Source organism: Rana temporaria, chromosome 4 (genome assembly GCF_905171775.1).
Source record: "Rana temporaria chromosome 4, aRanTem1.1, whole genome shotgun sequence".
Classification (NCBI taxonomy): Eukaryota; Metazoa; Chordata; class Amphibia; order Anura; family Ranidae; genus Rana; species Rana temporaria.
In genome coordinates this window covers 305,879,499-305,900,465 of record NC_053492.1, presented here as the reverse complement: position 1 = coordinate 305,900,465, position 20,967 = coordinate 305,879,499, and the positions used below count along the sequence as shown (strand labels likewise).

The 20,967-nt window shown below is 43.1% G+C and overlaps 1 protein-coding gene across 4 annotated transcripts in view; it reads left to right on the top strand.

Annotated features, from left to right (window-relative positions):
• Window positions 1-20,967, top strand: part of RSPH3 (radial spoke head 3) — a 52,471-nt gene that overhangs the window by 12,319 nt on the left and 19,185 nt on the right. For 3 of the 4 annotated variants that reach the window (XM_040350559.1, XM_040350560.1, XM_040350562.1), the window contains exons 2-5: window positions 11,171-11,333; window positions 14,461-14,548; window positions 16,395-16,536; window positions 18,487-18,632. In XM_040350559.1, the coding sequence (XP_040206493.1) occupies window positions 11,171-11,333; window positions 14,461-14,548; window positions 16,395-16,536; window positions 18,487-18,632 (539 nt within the window). Of the gene's footprint in view, window positions 1-5,029; window positions 5,212-11,170; window positions 11,334-14,460; window positions 14,549-16,394; window positions 16,537-18,486; window positions 18,633-20,967 lie in introns of those variants that run through there. The other variant, XM_040350561.1, reaches the window with a different exon arrangement.

Here is a 20,967-nt window from a genome sequence, read left to right as displayed (position 1 = left end):
ACCCCCCCCATGTTGAGGGCATGCAGCCTGGTACGGCTCAGGAGGGGGCGCTCGCTCATCCCCACTCCTTTCCTGGCCGGCCGGGTAGCGTGCTTTGGATACGGGTCTGGTATGGATTGTAGGGGGACCCCCTACGCCGTTTTTTCTGGGTAGGGGGGGTCTCCTTACAACCCATACCAGACCTAAGGGCCCGGTATGCTCCTGAGGGGGAACCCATGCCGGATTTTTATTTAAAATCTGGCGGGGACTTCCCCCTCAGGATTCATAACAATCGCCGCACACGTGTAGAATTGGCGGGAATCCAAGTCGGATCTCCCGTCGCTTCTATGACGCGCTTGCTGAAATGTGCTTGTACTATTCCAGCGCGAGTGCGAGATGGCGGCAGGCACTGTATGTGTGTGATTATAAGTCAGTATTACATTGTATATCCCTGTATGTTGTGGTCGTTCAGGTGCTTATCTAATAGTTTTTTTAAACTATCGATGCTCCCCCCCCGCTGAAACCACCGCCTGTGGAAGGGAATTCCACATCCTTGCCGCTCTTACAGTAAAGAACCCTCTACATAGTTTAACCACTTCCATACAGGGCACTTATGCACCTTCCCGCCCAAGCCCATTTTCAGCTTTCAGCACTGTCGCACTTTGAATGGCAATTGCGCGGTCATGCTACACTGTACCCAAACAAAATTGGCATCCTTTTTTCCCCACAAATAGAGCTTTCTTTTGGTGGTATTTGATCACCTCTGTAATTTTTTTTTTTGCGCAACAACTAAAAAAAGACTGAAAATTTTGAAAAAAAAATATGTTTTTTTATTTTTTTCTGTTAATTTTTTTGTAAATAAGTAAGTTTTCTCTTTCAATTACGGGCACTGATATGACGGCACTGATGAGATGGCACTGATGGACATCAATGAGGTAGTACTGACGGCACAGATAAGGTGGCACTGATTGGCGGCGCTGGTATGTGGCACTGATGGGCACACATAGGCGGCACTGATGGGCACACATAGGCGGCACTGATGGGCACTCATGGGCGGCACTGATGGGCACTCATGGGCGGCACTGGGCACTCATAGGCGGCACAGATGGGCACTCATGGGTGGCACTTATGGGTGGCACTGATGGATACTTATGGTTGGCACAGATGGGCACTGATAGGTGGGCACTGGGCATGGATGGGCACTGTGGGGTGGCACTGATGGACACTGTGGGGTGGCACTGATGGACACTGTGGGGTGGCACTGATTGGCATCTTTTTTTATTTTTTAATGCTTTTTTTTTTTCCCAGACTGTTTTTTTAGTATGCCCTTGCCTGGTGGTCCAGGGTGGGCTTCCCTGGTGGTCCAGTGTGGCGATCCGAGGGGGGGCTGCGCTGATAAACAATCAGCGCGAACCCCCCCTGTCAGGAGAGCCGCCCCGATCGGCTCTCCTCTACTCGCATCTGTCAGGCGCGAGTGAGGAAAAGCCATCAACGGCTCTTCCTGTTTACATCGTGATCAGCCGTGGTTGGACACGGCTGATCACGTGGTAAAGAGCCTTCGTGAGAGACTCTTTACCAAGATCGGTGTTGCGGGGTGTCAGACTGACACCCTGCAACAACGATCGCCGCGATGCGCACCCCCGGGGGCGCGCAGCGGCTCAGAATCCTGAGGACGTCATATGACGTCCAGTCAGGATTCTACAACCACTTTGCCGCCGTCAATATGTCATTGGCGGGCGGCAAGTGGTTAAGGTTATAATTATTTTCTTCTAATTTTAATGAGTGGCCACATGTCTTCTTAAACTCCCTTCCACGAAAAAGGCTGCTTGCATAACCTACCTCCAGGCCAGGGAAACTTCCAGAATGGCATGTGATGGGGGGATAACCAATAAGATACTTGTACAGGCAAGCTAGCCTACAATTAAATGGGCAATAGCCTCCACACCTGTACCAATCAGCCTGCATTGGACTGGGGGTACAATTTAAACTAGAGCTCCAGCCGCAAGGCCATGATGGTGGGCCCACATTGTGCCCACCTTAATTAATTCTATGAGATTAAAGGTAATAAGTGGGAGCATACAGATTGGTCTTAGGTTGTGAAGGCAGGTGGGGTTCCAGTGTTTTTTTTTTATGTAGGGGTGACCAGTGCATGTTATAGAGGGTTAAGGAAGATGGCAGTATAGAGGGAGAGATTGAAGGTGTGAGTTGGAGAGTGTAGGATAAAGCAAGAAAATTACCATAGTAGTTGTGAGGGAACAGGATCCAGGCGTCTAGGTGGGTACGTTAGAAAGAAGTTTAGCAACCTCTATGGCAGTGATGGCAAACCTTGGCACCCCAGATTTTTTGGAACTACATTTCTCATGATGCTCATGCACGCTGCAGTGTAGTTAAGCATCATGGGGAAATGTAGTTCCAAAACATCTGGCCAAGGTTCACCATTATTGCTCCATGGTAAAAGAAAAAAGTATTGAATGTGGAGGTGGACGTGGCATGTTAGGTGGGGGAGATACCTGCACAGTGGAGATCCCATCATAGATTGCTAAATTCTTATTTTTGAAGTGATCAGCAATCTTCTGGGCAGTGAGTGAGTTAGTGGGTGAAGACAGTGGAGGCCAATGTAGAGAGTTAAGCTGGCAATACAAGATTCGAACCATTAATGGGCAGACTGAATGTACCAAGTTGATCGATCAACTTGGGTACAACCAGCATACCCGATTTGCTTCCGATTATCGCAAGCGGCTGCTATAGTCACTAGTGGTAATCACTGTTGTCTATTGGGGGGGGGGAGGCTTCGCCCGCCCCTACGTCAGGAGCAGACAATAGCTTGGCAGGAGGGATACCCCTGTCAGAGCTGTCTGTGCTGATAGGGTAATCATGCAAATTTGCACCATTTATGGCCTACCTTAACCACTTTAGGCTCCAGGTAGTGTTGCCGCCTCTTCTTTAAGCCAAACCTGAACACTTTAGCGGCCTGGGACACCTTTGTATGCCCCAAGGAGAGTAGTAATGCAGTGCGCATAGCGTGCTGCAATGAATGGTGGGTGGGTGTGGCCGGATTACTCTTCCTGACATCATCACCCTGCCCTCCGGTGATGCCAAACCTGCCACCAAATGGCCACTGCAGTTCTCGGACTATCTTAGTTACTTGGGGAGCCACAGCCTGGTCTGAATTCAATAATGTTTCTGGGTTACAGTCTGCCTGAAACCTGGACTTATGATTCAAAACCGGAACTGTCAGGGTAAATCCTCTACAGGTGGCAACCCTAGCTCCAGGCCTTTTCTGACACTTTTTGATTACATGTAACAATCAGTATTTTTTGCTAAAAAATACTTACAATCCCCAAACCAGGGCTCAAGTCCTGCGGGAACGCGTTGGAACGGAGTTCCTGCACTTTTTTCACATCAGGAACGCAGTTCCCTTTGCAGGACTAGAGCAGCCGAGAGCAACCGAGCCGTCCGAGCCAATTCTTCACTAAGTGGCGATGCCCAGCTCGAGTCATTGTCAGGGGCAGGCAAACCTTAGTAATCCTTTATGTTACTGGCCGCTTCCTGTATATGGATTCATCGGGTAGTGTGCGGGTATTCCGTCACTTCCTCGATGCCGCAATGTCTCCTGGGAACAATAACAAAAGCTCCCAGGAGACATTGCGGCATCGAGGAAGTGACGGAATACCCGCACACTACCTGATAAATCCATATACAGGAAGCGGCCAGTAACATAAAGGATTACTAAGGTACAGTGGATCGGAAAAAAAAAAAAAAAAACATGCGGTTTAGTAATTATGCATATGAGCGTATCATTTTTTTTTTTTTGGTGGGGGAGTGGATCTTGGGTGGGAGTTCCCACACTTTTTTCCCCAGGACTTGACCCCTGCCCCAAACATTATATATTTGTTTATGTCACACAGTATTTGTGCAGTGGTTTTTTTAAACAAACTTTTTTTAAAAAAAATACACTTTAAATTGCATGCAATGGAACACAATACATAACCCAATTTTTTGGTAAAATATAAAAGATGATGCCGCAACGGCGACAAACAACATCAATTTTACTATCCATAGACGATGCTTTAAATGCCTTTACAGGTTACCACTTTAGAATTTCAGAGCAGGCCTAGTGCTAGAATTACTGTTCATGATCTGACATTTGTGGGGATACCTCACATGTGTGGAATGATCGCTGTTTGGGTGTGTGTGGGACTAATACTGTACATGCATTCACTTTTGCACGTGAACACGGAGGGGTGGGGGAATTTTTTTTATTTTTTATTATTATTAATTTATTTTATTTTTATGATCATTTGTGTTATAAGCCGGATCACCAGGTTAAAATAAAGCAAAAAAGACTAATGCCGCGTACACACCATCACTTTATGTGATGAAAAAAACGTCATTTTCTGTGAAGTAAAAAAACAACGTTTTTGAAACTTTAATTTTCAAAAACGACGTTGCCTACACACCATCGTTTTTTCACAATGCTCTAGCAAAGCGAGGTTACGTTCACCACTTTTTTCCATTGAAGCTCGCTTCATAACTAGCTTCTGGGCATGCACGCGTTTAAAAACGTTGTTTTAAACGTCGTTTTTTGCTACACACGGTCAATTTCTGTGACACAAAAAACGACGTTTTGAAAAACGACACATAAAATTGAAGCAATTTTTTTTTGTCGTTTTTCACAAGACATAAAACAACGTTTTCCCCCACACACGGTCATTTAAAGTGACGTTTTTAAAAACGTCGTTTTTTTTTTCATCACATAAAGTGATGGTGTGTACGCGGCATAACAAACAAATACAGCCATCACATTTAAGGGTTGCAATATATTACTGTATTATTTGGGTTTAGGATCGCTTTATTAATCCATATCTCCCCTCACACGTTTGTGATCTATGCACATTTTCAGACATTTAATAGCATATAAGTCATAAAAAGTAAGTGGAATTTAGTGAAAGAAGGCACCACAAGTTATAGACTAGAGATTCGTTGTATAGAAATTTGAGACTGCTTTTGAACTCACTGTGTTTGTGTTGTGTCTACATAAAGCTTTGAGGAAGAAAAAAATCTCCAGTGAGGACTGAGCATGTGCAGAAAAGGTGTTGCTAAGGAAGAGCTGTGTTGCCTGGTTACAGGTCACTATAGTACACAGTCAGGAATTGTCAGAGCACATCTGATCACTGAAGAGGGCCGGTGAGATCTCTGGGAAGTCTGCCCCATGTAGCTCTGCTATTAGAGGTGATATTGTATGCTTACTAACAGTATTTGACTTTCTGCTTCTTCTTCCCTGCACTGAATACATGAGTGTTTTCCTTATGATGGAGATCATGTGCTCCACTACTTTGTTTTTCACCATCATACTTCTGTTTCTGTACTCACATGTTGACAACTGTTTTCTAAGATTTTTTTTTTTCTAATCATACTCCCCCCCTCCCCTTTTCTTTTTAAATAGATCTAATTATCTATTGGATGAATTAGACTTCTAAGGCTGGATATATTTAAAGGGGTTGTAAAGGTTCGTTGTTTTATATATATATATATATAAAAAAAACACGTCTCCTCTGTGCAAGGGTTTTTCACAGAGGGGCCCCGATCCTCCTCTTCTGGGGTCCCCCAGCAGTGCTCCTGGCTCCTCCTCTCCTCGAGTGCCCCCTTGGAGAGCTGCATTCTCTGGAGGCACTCGTGCGGGCGCGCACCCGAGTCCTGCTGCTGCGTCGATTGACACAGACCGCAGGGCTCGGCCACGTCCCCCGGCTCCAGTGTCACTGAATTTGATTGACAGCAGCGGGAGCCAATGTTCATGCTCCTATCAATCCATCCAATGAGGACCCGAGACACTGGCTAGAGCTGCTCTGCTTGTCCCTGTTGCTGGAACAATCGGGTTCAGGTAAGTAAAAGGGGGGCTCTGGGGAGCTACTGCACTACAAAAGGTTTTTCACTTGGTGCATATAATGCATTAAAGGGGTTGTAAACCCTTGTGGTTTTTCACCTTAATTTCACCTTAATGGGTTTACAACCCCTTTAAGAGCCAGTTAACACCATAGAAATGCAGTCCAGATGTGTTCCGGATGCTTTTGTGCATGCGTGTTTTTGATGCATTCCAGTTCATTTCCCCCCCTTTTTACTTCACCTTAAAGTGGAGGTTCACCCTAAAAAAAAATTCTAACAATACATTGAGAAGACTGATTACACTGCGGGTATGCTGGGTTTTTTTTTTTTTTTTCGTACATACCTCGTTATCGCCGTTTCATCCCTCGGCTTCCGGGTATGATTCTTGCGGGTCTTGGCGATCCTAGTTGATTGACGTTCCTCCGACCGGCGCATACTGCGCGTCACGACTTTCCGAAAGAAGCCGAACGTCGCTGCGCAGGCGCCGTATAGAGCCGACTCTATATGGCACCTGCGCAATGACGTTCGGCTTCTGTCGGAAAGTCGTGACGCGCAGTATGCGCCGGTCGGAGGAACACCAATCAACTAGGAACTCCCAGTCCAGCAAGAATCATACCCGGAAGCCGAGGGATGAAATGGCGATAACGAGGTATGTACGAAAAAAAAAAAAAACCCCAGCATACCCGCAGTGAAATCAGTCTTCTCAATGTATTGTTAGAATTTTTTTTAGGGTGAACCTCCACTTTAAATAAAGACATGTGAGTTTCAGTTCTTTTGGTGTGTTTAGGTGCGTTCCGGTGTTTTTGTGGGTTTTACCAAGTTCCAGTACAAAAAATGCAGCATGTTTAATTTTTTTCTGTAAATGGAACGCACTGGAACTGACCGCACTGGTGTGAACGATGTTATTGAAAACCACATAACTTACTATCCATGCGTTTTTGATGCAGAAAAAAACGCACTGGACTGCATGTGGTGTGAACTGGCCCGAACGCCAATGCAAAATGCTTCTAAGGCCTCATGCACACAGGGCATTTTAAAACATGAGCTACAAATCCTTACCAATGCCAGGAAAAAGGGGCTGTAAAAACGCGCTTTTAGAAGCATTTTGCTTTGCCGTTAATGTGCGTTTAGCCGCGTTAACATTAATCAGCGTTTCTCTGCCCTCTTCTATTTTCAACTTCCAAATACTACAGCTTAAAAACGATTGATGCGGCTTAACCACTTAAGGACCAAGTCTATTTTTCAGACTCTGTGTTTACAAGTTAAAATCGTTTTTTTTTTGCTAGAAATTGCGCTTTCATTTTATTTTTTATTATTTGTTTTCCTTTTTTTTTTTTTACACTGTCCTTTTAAAAAAAAAAATTGGCGTCACTTTTATTAATGTAAACAGCCCTTGTAATAGAAAAAAAAAGCATGACAGGACCTCCTAAATATGACATCTTGGGTCAAAAAGACCTCAAATCTCATAGTCACACTAAAATACAATAAAACAAAAAATGTCCTTTTGAACCAAAAACATTTAAAAATCCCTTTTAAGAGCTTTGGGCAAAAGTGACATTTGACGTCGCTTCCGCCCTCCAATGCTATTGAGCCGAGTGGGGGCCATCTTCCCCTCACTAAGCATCCAGGTTCCAAAGAGAGTGGATCTGATCGTCTCCACCGATACCGGCGGAGATGACCGGAGCGTGGCGGGAGGAGGGGGGTCCTCTCCCATACCCGATAAAATTGATCTTGTGACGAATCCGCCACGGAGACCACTTTTATCTGAAAGCGGACCGCCCGCTGAAGAAGAGGATACCGGGGTTATGGCAGCTACTTCCTGTATGTGAGGGGTTATATAGGAGATCACTTCCTGTTTTTGGTTATTCCACCAGTGTCCATTCACCAATAGGTGGCACATAACCCAGGTAGTAATGTATATGGCTTCTCTTCGTCCCGTGATGTACTCAAAGAAATGGATTTTACAGGTAAGTATGAAGAAAAAATCCAATTATTCTCAGTGTATGCGTGGCCTAAATGAAATTTGCTTTACCTTTTTGTGTAATGACAATAAAAGCTTCTAATTCAATACAGAACTTGTAAAGATGGCTGACATAGCTGAGCTCTCACGTGGTGTTGAAGACAGAGCTAGCTTTAGGACAATCACACAGTGATGTTACAGAGGTGTACTAGCACTATGTAGGGGAGTCAAACAATTGCTTAGCTCCCAACGGTCTCTGATTTCCAGGCACTGTCCCTCATTCGGAACAAAGTCCCTCTATTTCTCTTTCCTTCTCATTTGTCCCTCATTTTAGTCTGATCTATAAATTTGTATAAAAATACACTATTTATCTAAATACTTAATTTAAAAGTATTTCCCAGCGCTAAACCTTTCATCACATTTCTAAATTGCTGCATTTGTAAATTTCTAAAGTATAAAGGAATAGTAGTGGTAAAAAAGCACTTGTGGGCTTAATCTATAGTGTAGTGTGAACCGGCTCTTATGCCGCGTACACACCATCACTTTATGTGATGAAAAAAAATGACGTTTTTAAAAACTTCACTTTAATTGACTGTGTGTGGGGGAAAACGTCGTTTTATGTCTTCTAAAAAACGACCAAAAAAAATTGAAGCATGCTTCAATTTTATGTGTCGTTTTTCAAAACGTCAACTTTTACTTCACAGAAATTGACCGTGTGTAGTAAAAAACGTTGTTTAAAACAACGTTTTTTCACCCGCGCATGCCTAGAAGCTACTTATGAAGCAAGCTTCAATGGAAAAAGTGGTGAGAACGTAACCTCACTTTGCTAGAACATTGTGAGAAAAACGATGGTGTGTAGGCAACTTCGTCTTTGAAAATTGAAGTTTCAAAAACGTCATTTTTTACTTCACAGAAAATGTTGTTTTTTTTCATCACATAAAGTGATGGTGTGTACGCGGCATTAGATGTGTGCATGGTGGTGCTCCAGCCTGTCAGTACCAATATGGTACTGACAGGTTTACATTAAAAGAACCCCTTTAATGGGAAAAAACGCCTGGTTTGCCCTAGCTGACTTAATTATGAATGTGCTAGGTGCCTGACTATCTCTTCTTTCCGTCCTTTCTGAATAAAACATGCAACACGTAAAGTCAGAACTTTTTATATGACAGTAAGTGACTAAAGCTGGTCATAGATTATGTGATTGTCTTTTCTTTTCTGTAACCCAAATCGGTTGATTTCCTCATTAACACTGACTGGGGAGACATCTGTGCCGGGAGAACACAGTGATTACTGCTAGTGGCTATAGCCGCTGGCAATAACTGCATGCTAAAAATCTGGCATGCGGGTTATACCTAAGTCGATTGAATGGGCTGAAATCACACTGCACTGTATCAAAGGTAGTACATGCACTGCCTTTGGAAACACTGCAACCGAATCACATGGTACACTGCATTTGCAACCTGCATTTGGGGCAACTACAAAAGGAGAAGTTCATCTTGTTTGCATCCTTCCCCCCTCCACTGCCACATTTTGGGGTGGATACCTGATTTTCTTTATTTATTTCAGGTACTTCTATAGCGGCATCAATTTACACAGCGCTTTACATATATATTGTAAATTCACATCAGTCCCTGCCCTCAAGAGACTTTCAATCTAAGGTCCCTAAGTCACATTCATACACACAAATACTAGGGCCAGTGTAGACAGGATCCAATTAACCTACCAGCATGTCTTTGGAGTGTGGGAGGAAACCCACACATGCACAGGGAGAACATGCAGGTAGTGTCGTGATTGAGAGTCAAACCAGCAACTCTTTTGCTGCTAGGTGAAAGTGTTAACCACTACACCGCTGTCTTGCCCTGGTTTTGACAGGTACCCGCTCCCACTTTCCGTCAGATATGCCGCAGCGATCGGAGCCGAAAGTTCGGCCCTTCCTCTTTCCCCCACAGTCTTCTGGGACACATTACAGGTCCCAGACGGCTATGGGACAATTCACAAGGTGAAGCGTGGCTCACACATGCTCAATAGAAAACAATCTGTGAAGCCGCAAGGCCGGCTCCCACACCCGAAGCTAATTGAAAAATCGGCTTGGGAAAGGACATCGCTGGAAACCTTGAACAGTTAAGTGTCCTTAGATTAAAAGTCAGCAACTACAGTATTTGTAGCTGATAACTTTTTTTTTCTTTTTGGGGGTGCATAGAGCTCCTATTTAACATTGACCCCCACTGCAGATCGCAACTGCAGTGCAGTTTGAACGTGGTTCAGGAAACATGCACTGAACACGGGTTTCCCCACACCATATTCCGGTGTGTACCAGTCCTTACTTTCAGGCCGAGTTCACATATGTGCGGCCACAGGGTTCGTGCCTGGGTCCATTGTGTGTCTGTTTACTGGTTCTGGTGTGATTCAGGTCTGAATTTGCACCTGAACCGGACCAAAACACACACTGGACCCTTTTGCAATCCGCTTTGTGGCCGCCCCGAACCCGTGTGAACCGGCTCTATTGAGAGCCAGTCACACTCGCCTGTCAAGCGAATTGGATGTGGGGAAACCCACATATTCGCACATATGTGGACCCAGCCTTAGGACTACCATGTGGAACCCTGGATTCAGTCACACTTGTCTGTCATGCGAATTGGATGTTGGGAAACCCACATATTCGCACATATGTGAAGCAGGCTTAGGACTACCATGTGGAACCCCGGATTCAGTCACTCCCAGTACATGAGGCTGCATCCTCTCCTGAACCATTAGAGTTTCATATTTTTAAAGGACAGTATTGATGATAACAATAGGATGATATATAAGGCCTCGTACACACGACCGGACATATCCGCTGAAACTGGTCCGCCGACAGATCCGATCGTGTGTACAGGCTAGCGGACAGATTTCCAGCGGACAAATGTTTCTTAGCATGCTAAGAAACATGTCCGCTGGAAAGCTGTCCGGCGGACATGTCCGCTGGTTAGTACACCTAACCAGCGGACAGAAATCTCCCGCATGCGTCGAATGGATTCGACGCTTGCGTGGAAGTATTTTACTTCCTGGTTTGGTGACGTGGCGGCGTCAACGTCACCGCCACGTCACCGCGCTATCTGTCCATGCGGATTTCGGTTTGATGGTGTGTACAGCCATCAGACCGAAATCTCCGAGCGGACATGTCCGATGAAAACTTTTTCATCGGACTGTCCGCTCGTCTGTACGGGGCCTAATAGTACTAACATTCCAACAACCACACACAGGGATCAATCATTTGGGAAAAGTTTGCCTGCTTATACTAAGACTGATAGCTGTAATTTGCGTGTGCTGTCTTGTACATACCATAACTCCAACTTCTTTTTCTTATAGCATCTTGTTATATCAAGCATACTACAAAGATCTTCAAGTCCTTTACAACCATGGCATCTCTATTACCATCTCATAAAGAAATGGGAAGTGGAACATATACATTCTCCAGCCAACCCAGGGTGGTTCAAAACCGCCATAAATACAGGACAATACAACCACCCACGTAAGTGAATGATTCATTAACTACAAATGTTACATATTATAAACCGTAATCTGGAAAATATAATCAAAATAATTAAAATGACCAAACAAATTCACATAGTATTTCTTTACGCACTTGCCGCCCACCCACAGTATATTTCCTGCAGACAGACGGGACAGCCAGGGTAGGCAACTTAGTGGTATGTTGCCTAGCACATGTGCACTAGCTCGCCCCCTGGGGTGCACAACAGCACCATCCTGTAACTGCTGTGTCCAATAGTCGCTGTGAGACATATACACACACAGTATCTAACAAAAGTGAGTATACACCTCACATTTTTGTAAATATTTTATTATCTTTTCATGTTGACAGCACTGAAGAAATAACACTTTGCAACAATGTAAAGTAGTGAGTGTACAGCTTGTATAACAGTGTAAATTTCCTGTCCCCTCAAAATAACACACAGCCATTAATGTCTAAACCGCTGGCAACAAAAGTGAGTACACCCCTAAGTGAAAATGTCCAAATTGGGGCCAATTAGCCATTTTCCCTTCCCGGTGTTATGTGACTAGTTAGTGTTACAAGATCTCAGGTGTGATTGGGAAACAGGCGTGGTAAATTTGGTGTTATCGCTCTCACTCTCTCATACTGGTCACTGGAAGTTCAACATGGCACCTCATGGCAATAAACTGGCCATGGTCGATCAAAGAAGTTGAGTGCACGTGCTCAGCGTCCTATTCAGAGGTTGTCTTTGTGAAATAGATGTATAAATGCTCCCAGCATTGCTGTAGAGATAGAAGGGTTGGGGAGTCAGCCTGTCAGTGCTCAGACCATACGCCGCACCCTGCATCAAATTGGTCTGATGCACAAGAAAGCCTGCAAATAGTTTGCTGAAGACAGGCAGACTAAAGACATGGAATCCTGGAACCATGTCCTGTGGTCTGATGTGACCAAGATAAACGTATTTGGTTCAGATGGTGCCAAGCATGTGTGACGGCAACCAGGTGAGCAGTGCAAAGGCAAGTGTGTCTTGCCTACAGTCAAGCATGGTGGTGGGAGTGTAATGGTCTGGAGCTGCATGAGTGCTGCCGGCACTGGGGAGCTTCAGTTCATTGAGGGAACCATGAATGCCAACATGTACTGTGACGTACTAAAGCCAAGCATATGGAGACTGGGCCACAGGGCAGTATTCCAACATGATAACGACCACAAACACACCTCCAAGACTAAAGAAGCTGAGGGTAAAGGTAATGGACTGGCCAAGCATATCTCCAGACCTAAACCCTATTGAGAATCTTTGGGGCATCCTCAAACAGAAGGTGGAGGAGCGCAAGGTCCCTAACATCCACCAGCTCTGTGATGTCGTCATGGAGGAGTGGAAGAGGACACCCGTGGCAACCTGTGAAGCTCTGGTGACCTCCATGCCCAAGAGGGTTAAGGCAGTGCTGGAAAATAATAGTGGCCACACAAAATATTGACACTTTGGGCCCAATTTAAACATTTTCACTTAGCGGTGTACTCACTTTTGTTGCCAGTGGTTTAGACATTAATGTCTGTGTGTTGAGTTATTTTGAAGGGCCAGCAAATTTACAGTGTTATACAAGCTGTACACTCACTACTTTACATTGTAGCAAAGTGTAATTTCTACAGTGTTGTCACATGGAAAGAGAAAATAAAATATTTACAAAAATGTGAGGGGTGTACTCACTTTTGTGAGATACTGTGTGTGTGTGTATGTATGTGTGTGTATATATATATATATATATATATATATATATATATATATATATATATATATATATATATATATATATATATATATATATATATATATATGTATATATAGATATATATATATATATATATATATATATATATAGATATAGTGAAAATGTAGTATAATATACCTGCAACCAGTCGCAGTTAGCTTAGAATAATCAGAATATAACAACATCATAGGTGATTGGTTGTTCTGGTTTATGAAGAATTTTTTTAAATATTCCCTTTAGTAATTAACAATAAGAAGCAAAGGTATTGTGTAGAATCATAATAAGTATGATAGTTTATTGGAAGTCATATGGTCTAATTTTGAAGTTGAGATGAGGTTTTATGGAGAAGCAGAATATGTCCTTGCTTTGAAGTGACAGCAATGGGAAGGCACATAGATGTCTGTCTGTAATCATTGTGACTAGTGCCATAACCTCAGGCCAGCCATTTCAAACCTTATTATACCCAGTGATAGATACACAAAATATAATGAGAAAGGTGATTCAACATTTATAAAATAAATTACACATTTTGTACCAGGATAATGGGACTGCACAGAGCTGATTCCTGAGAAAACCATAATATAAAATACTTAGCAACGACTGGCAAATACAGAACCCATTCCATTGGGGGTCTACTGACCAATACGCAGTATTAACCCTTTCGTTGTATGACAGTTTTTCAAGGCAGTGCACATTTTTGCGGCCACGTACAGTGGAACCTCGGATTACGAGCATAATCCGTTCCAGGAGAATGCTCGTAATCCAAAGTACTCGCATATCAAAGCGAGTTTCCCCATAGAAGTCAATGGAAACTAAAATAATTTGTTCTGCATTAACTTCAATGGAATGCAATACCGCATGTGGCCAGAGACAGGGGGGCGCCTGAGAGCCTCGGAAATGGCCAAAAAGGCCGGGGACACCTCGGCAAACCTCGGAAAGACTTTCTTCTCGAGATTTGCCGAGGTCAGCCGTACTGTCCTCGGGCCTTACTATGCATTTCCGAATGGTGCGAGAAGCGATGTTTGGCTCTGCTTGGCTCTGGCACCCCCCACCTCAGGCCAAACGCGGTACTTCACACCGCTTTGGCCTGAATCGTGCTCGTTTTGCGAGACAACACTCGCAAACCGAGTTACGATTTTTAAAAATACAGTGCTCCTATTGCGAAACACTCGTTAACCGCGTTACTCGCAATCCGACGTTCCACTGTATGCTCAATAAAGTTGTTTCTCCAAGGCCAAGTATAGAATGTAGATTTTCAGACACTAACAGAATCATATATGCATATATAACCACTTTGTAAAGTGTTTGACCAACTTTTCACAATATCTTCATAATGTTCTCTTTAACATATACACATACATATTGTATTTGCTTTCCAGGTCTGAAGAGAGTTATCATTATGGAAATATAATGTATGATAGAAGAGTGGTGCGTGGTAACACATATGCACAGCTGATACTACCCCTGGTAAGGAAGGCAAAGCATTTTCCTTGTCTTTTTTATAACTTTTTCTGGCTTATATGTGGTATTACGTTTTCATAGAACTTCACAGCAATACCAAGCTGATTGTCCTGTGTATTCCAGGGGTTCAGTTCTAGCTTTTGAAAGCATGTTCCCTGCAGTCTATACTACTTACCTCCTTGGAAACAGAGGTTGTGTGAAAGTTTACCTAGTGTTATTTACTGACCTGGCCACTTTCTCCTAACACATTCCAAAAATACCACCAAAGAATGTGCAACAAATGCACCAAATACAATGTAAGACAGGACACACCTCACTATGCTATGTGTATTCCAAACGGATTGCTCTAAAATAACCTATGTTTTCACATGCTCATTTTGTGTTGGTCATTCATCAAAGCTTCTTCTACTAACCTTTTAAGAGCTTTTAAATACATCTATTTTTTATTCATTCCTGTAAAAAAATGTAAGCTAGGCATATAAATTTAATTTAGGATTTAGTTTGCAGGTTTAAAATGCCTCTGGGATTATGTTTATTTATCCCTGTGGTGGTGTCAAATGGTTTGCCAGTCTTAGCAGCTCTAGCTTTGAAATCCCAGCTGCATCTAGTAGTAAGCTAAGGAACCAAATTGATCAGTTCCAATGCTAATCCTACTACAGAGTACCCTATGAGAGTGTTCCTTATTATCATATTGCAACACAGTGCTTCATAGTATGTTTACAGGGCTTTGACATCATTGGTAACAATTTTTTTTTTAAACCCTCCCTGTAGTAATCCCGGGTCCAATGGCTTATATTGGTTGACATACTGTACATATTAAATACCATATTTATCGGCGTATAACGCGCGCCGGCGTATAACGCACACCCCAATTTCAGAGGGAAGTTTCAGGGAAAAAAAATTGTGGTCAGTGTCCATCTGCAGCCTCAATGCAGCCTAATCTGTTCCTAAATGCAGCCTATGTGCCCCAGCTCCAGCCTAAATGCAGCCTATGTGCCCAGCTCCAGCCTAAATGCAGCCTATGTGCCCAGCTCCAGCCTAAATGCAGCCTATGTGCCCAGCTCCAGCCTAAATGCAACCTATGTGCCCAGCTCCAGTCTATGTGCCCCTATGTTTATTTGCCTAGATGCAGCCTATGTGCCCATTTGCAGCCTCACCTTCTCTCGTGGAGTCACCGAGCCATCATCTCCGGTCATCCTGTTCATTCGGCGGCAGTCACATACACAGTCCCGCCTCTGCCATCGGCATTGGACCAGCCCCTGTGATTGATGTAACACTGGTCCAATGCCGGTGGTGGAAGCGGGACTGTGTGTGTGACGTTAGAGCCGAGTAAACAGGTGAGACGGCTCGTGAATTCCGGCGGCGCTCGGCGGCAATCGGTAGCGCTCCTTCCCCTCCGAGCCCAAGGTACACTATCGGCGTATAGCGCACACCTGTGATTTTCCCCCTATTTTCAGGGGAAAAAAGTGCGCGGTATACGCCGATAAATACGGTACATATCAAACACTCATGTAGGTTAGTGCTATGGCAGATACAGTTTCAATATGCTTTTTGGGTCTAGAACCATGTCTATTCGCCATCTCCTAATGTAAAATTAACCATTCGTTGGTGGAAAAAACACAAACAGGATTTAAAAGATGGATGGTCCTACAGAAGAACATAAAAGCACTTTTTTTTTAAATCATCTTTATTGCATAAAATTTTTTAAAACTGGGGAATATATCAACCCCTATGACAAAAGTATGCAAAGCAGCAACCAGGGTATTACAGAATCTTTCCTTAGAATAAAACGTGACAAACAAGTGCAATAATGTAAAAGAAATACACTGATTACTGTGTGATTGGCTTCTAGGCAGCTCAGCCAGATCCAGTGGAGATTCAGAGAGCACAAGAAGCACGCAGAAGAGCACTGGCAAAGAAACGTGCCAAAGATCTGTTGCGGCCCAGGACCCCGGAGCCAATAGAAGGCAGGAAGCACATTGATGTGCAGACAGGTGAGAGGAATATGTCCACAAAAATGTAACCTCATGTAAGATTCTTGCTAGTGCGTCTATTTTTGAAAGACATTTATGGGTTGTTATTGCCCTAAAACAACAAGGAAAAAAAGTACATTCGTACAAGTCCTATAGTATAGATAAAGTCCCAATATATGGATCAGTGATTTGATTTCACAAAATCTTCAGTGTCACCCAGAATAATTCCGACAATGTGCGTGATATGAAAAAGGGGTGATGAAAATAGGACTTTATATAAAGCATGCGGTTGCAATTAAAGTGGAGTTCCACCCATTTTTTTATGTTTGTCTGTGCTGCATGCTCTTATCTCATAGTGTTCAGAATGGACAATTTTTATTTAATTTGTTGCTTGTAAATACCTTTATTTTGTAGTCCTTCATTACTTCCTCCTCCTTATTTGCCTAGGCTATTTGCAAGGGTTTCTGGGATAGGCATCATGTTTCCCAGTAGTCCTTGCAAACCTGACTGAAACCTATTACATTGCTTGTGCACTGAGCATATGCGAGATATACAAAGCTGAAATCCAGGAAGTCATACAGTCTGGCTTCATGATGTCCACACTTAAGATGGCCACTGTCTATTTCTAGATTATAAACTATCTAAATGCTGTAACAACCTAACAAAACGGACCTTAGTTTACAGACTAACTTTACTAGAATACATTAAGCTTGTGTATTACAGGGGTATTTATATTTAAAAAGTGAAATTGTGGGTGGAACTCCGCTTTAAGTGAATAAGTAAATTAGTAAACAAAATAATATTTATTGATTCATATACATATATGTAAAACCGTTTTACATGTTATATGAATAAAATTCATATATATACACATAACTATATTGCAAGCCAATACCTATATGACCCAAAGCCTCTCTAGTCCCTGTAATAAATAGTAAATGTAACATTTGCATAATGCAAGAAATTCATATACAATCCTATAAAAACATATTCCATAAATAATCTTGACTACACATGATTAATATAAGACACGAATCTGGTAGCTCAACGTGTTTCGTGGCTTTAAGCCACTCTTCAGGAGCAAGCACCTGGTATATATCTATAATGAAAAATATGAATTCCTTAATGATCTAACATAGTAAAACAATAACAACAAGGGAATAGATAAATATATAGACCCCCCTACCTTACATGTTACTTACAAAGCATTTGTGTGTTGAAGGTCTGGTACTGAGGGTTGTAAGCCACCCAGGAACTGTGGCTGCATGCTCAGCGACCAAGGTCAACACAAAAAATGTGCGTGATATGTCTAACCACTCACCAGAAAGTGAAAGAAATCCAGCATGAGATGAACATCCAGTATGAAATCAACATCACCCAATGTGCTTGGGAACAATTCGTCACACACGTAATCCTCCACCAATCTGTACACTCACCAGATATTAAATGATAATGTGCCTTTAGGTCATTACTCTAAAAGCCAAGTGACATCTCACCTGGTATGATGGTAGGATGGTGGTCCCCAAAAACTTAGGCACTATGCAAAAGAAAGCTCACCTGTGGGAGCCTAAATGATGATCATATAGTGTAGTAGTTTATTAGACAGAAAATCCAGTACAAAAACTGCAGCATAAAACAAGGCCAAAAAAACTCACATAACCAGTCACCGCTCCTGCCATGAGGACGCAGTGATAATGATGTCAGCAGGTAGGCCCCTCCCGACACATTTTCGTTCTTGTGCACGTTCTTACGGGATCTGCCTATCCTTGCCCTGCTTCTGAAAATGCTAGTTGTCATGCTGGTCCTGTCAACTCAATACTTTTGTTAATAACCAACCTGTAACAATAACGATGTGAAAAGTCATAAATGGCAGCCACCATAGTTTTTTGAGTACAGATTCCCTTTAAGGTTATCTCTTTTTGCTGGCTACTTTCAATGTTGTCATGTAATCTTTGTTACAATCCTAAACAGAGCTTTACCTGGAAGAACTAAGTGACCATGTCGAAGAGAAAGATATGGAATGCCAGACAGATGCCTTTTTGGACAGACCACCTACACCTCTGTTTATTCCGGCAAAGACAGGAGTTGATGTTTTCACCCAGATTTTGGAAGGAGAAGTAATTATCTAAAAAAAAAAACTTGTCTAGGTTCATAGTGCTGAAATTCGCAATGTGATAAAATATAAAATTGACCTTAAGTGTACATTTCCTGGATGCTGCTGGGTTTCATCACTCACATTTTTTTCTCAGAGGATTTAGTGATAAGATATCCTCAGACTTATTTCCTTTCTCACTTTTCATTCCAAGTCCAAGGCTGCTGTTAAAAATCACAGGGCTCGGTACAGCCTAGCTGACAGTCACCCAAAAATATCAAAACTGTATTAAATTAATGAATAAAGTTATGTGTGTAAAGGTATTGGGGCTCATTCACAGATGCTGTGGGCCTGTATAGTGTGAATCAGTGTTTTAAATGGGGCTACTGATGTGTTCCTGCAGCTTATGCTACTCTATGAGGACGCAGCAGCTGTGCATACACAGGTGCAAGGTCCTAATTTGACAGGCGTGTGGATGTAGGTGTATGGCCTCCAAATACTGACAGTATGTCAGGGATTGACAAATCCCGGGCGCCAGGTCGCCATGGCGACTAGAAATAGTGTCCTGGCGACTTGGCTTGGAAGGTGGGCACAAAAAAAAAAAAATTACCACGAGATGTGAGCTGGCGCCATCTGGTGGTGGCCGTTGGTATTACAATTTAAGCATTACAAGTTAAACAGCAATTCTAATGTCATTTTTCACTATTTTCACTGCCATCTTCTTCCCTCTAATTAGAACCCCCAAACATTATATATATTTTTTATCCTAACACCCTAGAGAATAAAATGGCGATCGTTGCAATACTTTCTGTCACGCCGTATTTGCGCAGCAGTCTTACAAGTGCACTTTTTTGGGAAAAAATTACACTTTTTTTTAATTAAAAAATAAGACAACAGTAAAGTTATCCCCATTTTTTTTTATATTATGAAAGATAATGTTACGCCGATTAAATTGATACCCAACATGTCACGCTTCAAAATTGCGTCCGCTCGTGGAATGCCGACAAACTTTTACCCTTTAAAATCTCCATAGGCGACGTTTAAAAAAAATCTACAGATTGCATGTTTTGAGTTACAGAGGAGGTCTAGGGCTAGAATTATTGCTCTCGCTCTACCTATCGCGGCGATACCTCGCATGTGTGGTTTGAACACCGTTTACATATGCAGGTGCTGCTCACGTATGTGTTCGCTTCTGCGCGCAAGCTCGTCGGGACGGGGTGCGTTTTCTGGCTCCTAACTTTTTTAGCTGGCTCCTAGATTCCAAGCAAATTTGTCAACCCCTGCAGTATGTATTTGGGGCCACTCACCCACACATGCACACATATCAAATTAGGACCTGCAGCTGCATCCTCATAGAGTAACAGGCGACTCCAGCTGCACAAACAAACCACTGCACATTCACACTTTATATGCCGTTTAAATAAGCCCTTATTTTTTTTTTAATTACATTTCACAATTTGTTATTTTTTGCATTATTTTTTACAATTGTTTTTTACAACTCTGTTGGGGGGCTTGGGTAAAATATCAGGGGGTCTAAAAAGACCCCTGACATTTCACATTTGAGACAGAGAAAGGAATTGAGGACAAAGATTCTTTAATTCCGTCTTCTGCCACCTCAGCTGCACTAAATGACTGAACAAGAGCCAGAGGCTCCTATTCATTCATAAACTGAACGATCACTCAGTGTGTTTATTCACTAAAGGAAGGGGCCAGTAAATGATATTTACCAGCCCCTTCCCCAGCCCTCCATCCTAAACATCCCTCTGTGTACCCGCAGCAGCAGGCAGGAGAGGGAAGCCAGCAGTGCTGCTAGGGGAGCACTAAGCAGGGGTAAATCAGATGTGGGCCGGACCGGGAGGGGGAATGATGCAAGGGGAGGGGAAATTTCAGGAACAATGCCCTGTGTGTCTCCCCCTGCAGCAGCTGAAAGCTGGCAGGAGGGAGAGGATGAGAAACCAGCTTTCCGCTGCTGCCGAGAGCCACACATCGTTCCTGTAATTGCTATCCTCCACCCAAACCAATCCCCCTCCCTGTCCTGCCCACATCTAATTCCCCTGCTTTATGGGCCCCCATGTGTGCTTGGGCCCCATACAGAAGGGCTGGTAGTACCCCCTTATCAGCAGCCCTGCTCCATGTGAAATTAAGCACAGAAAATGTGACTATAATTTAAAACAGATAATTTACTAGGGAAAGAGGGACTCCTTAGTAAAGTTTCTGGCTGCTGAGCAACGCCAAGATCTGTAATCAGATTTGGCTGCAAGAGTCTCCTAGACGCATAAAAACCCGAAAGACCCAACTGAATAATTGGATAGGTGAACCATCCGCCTAAATTCCACTTTCCTTGCCTGTTTATACTGAGT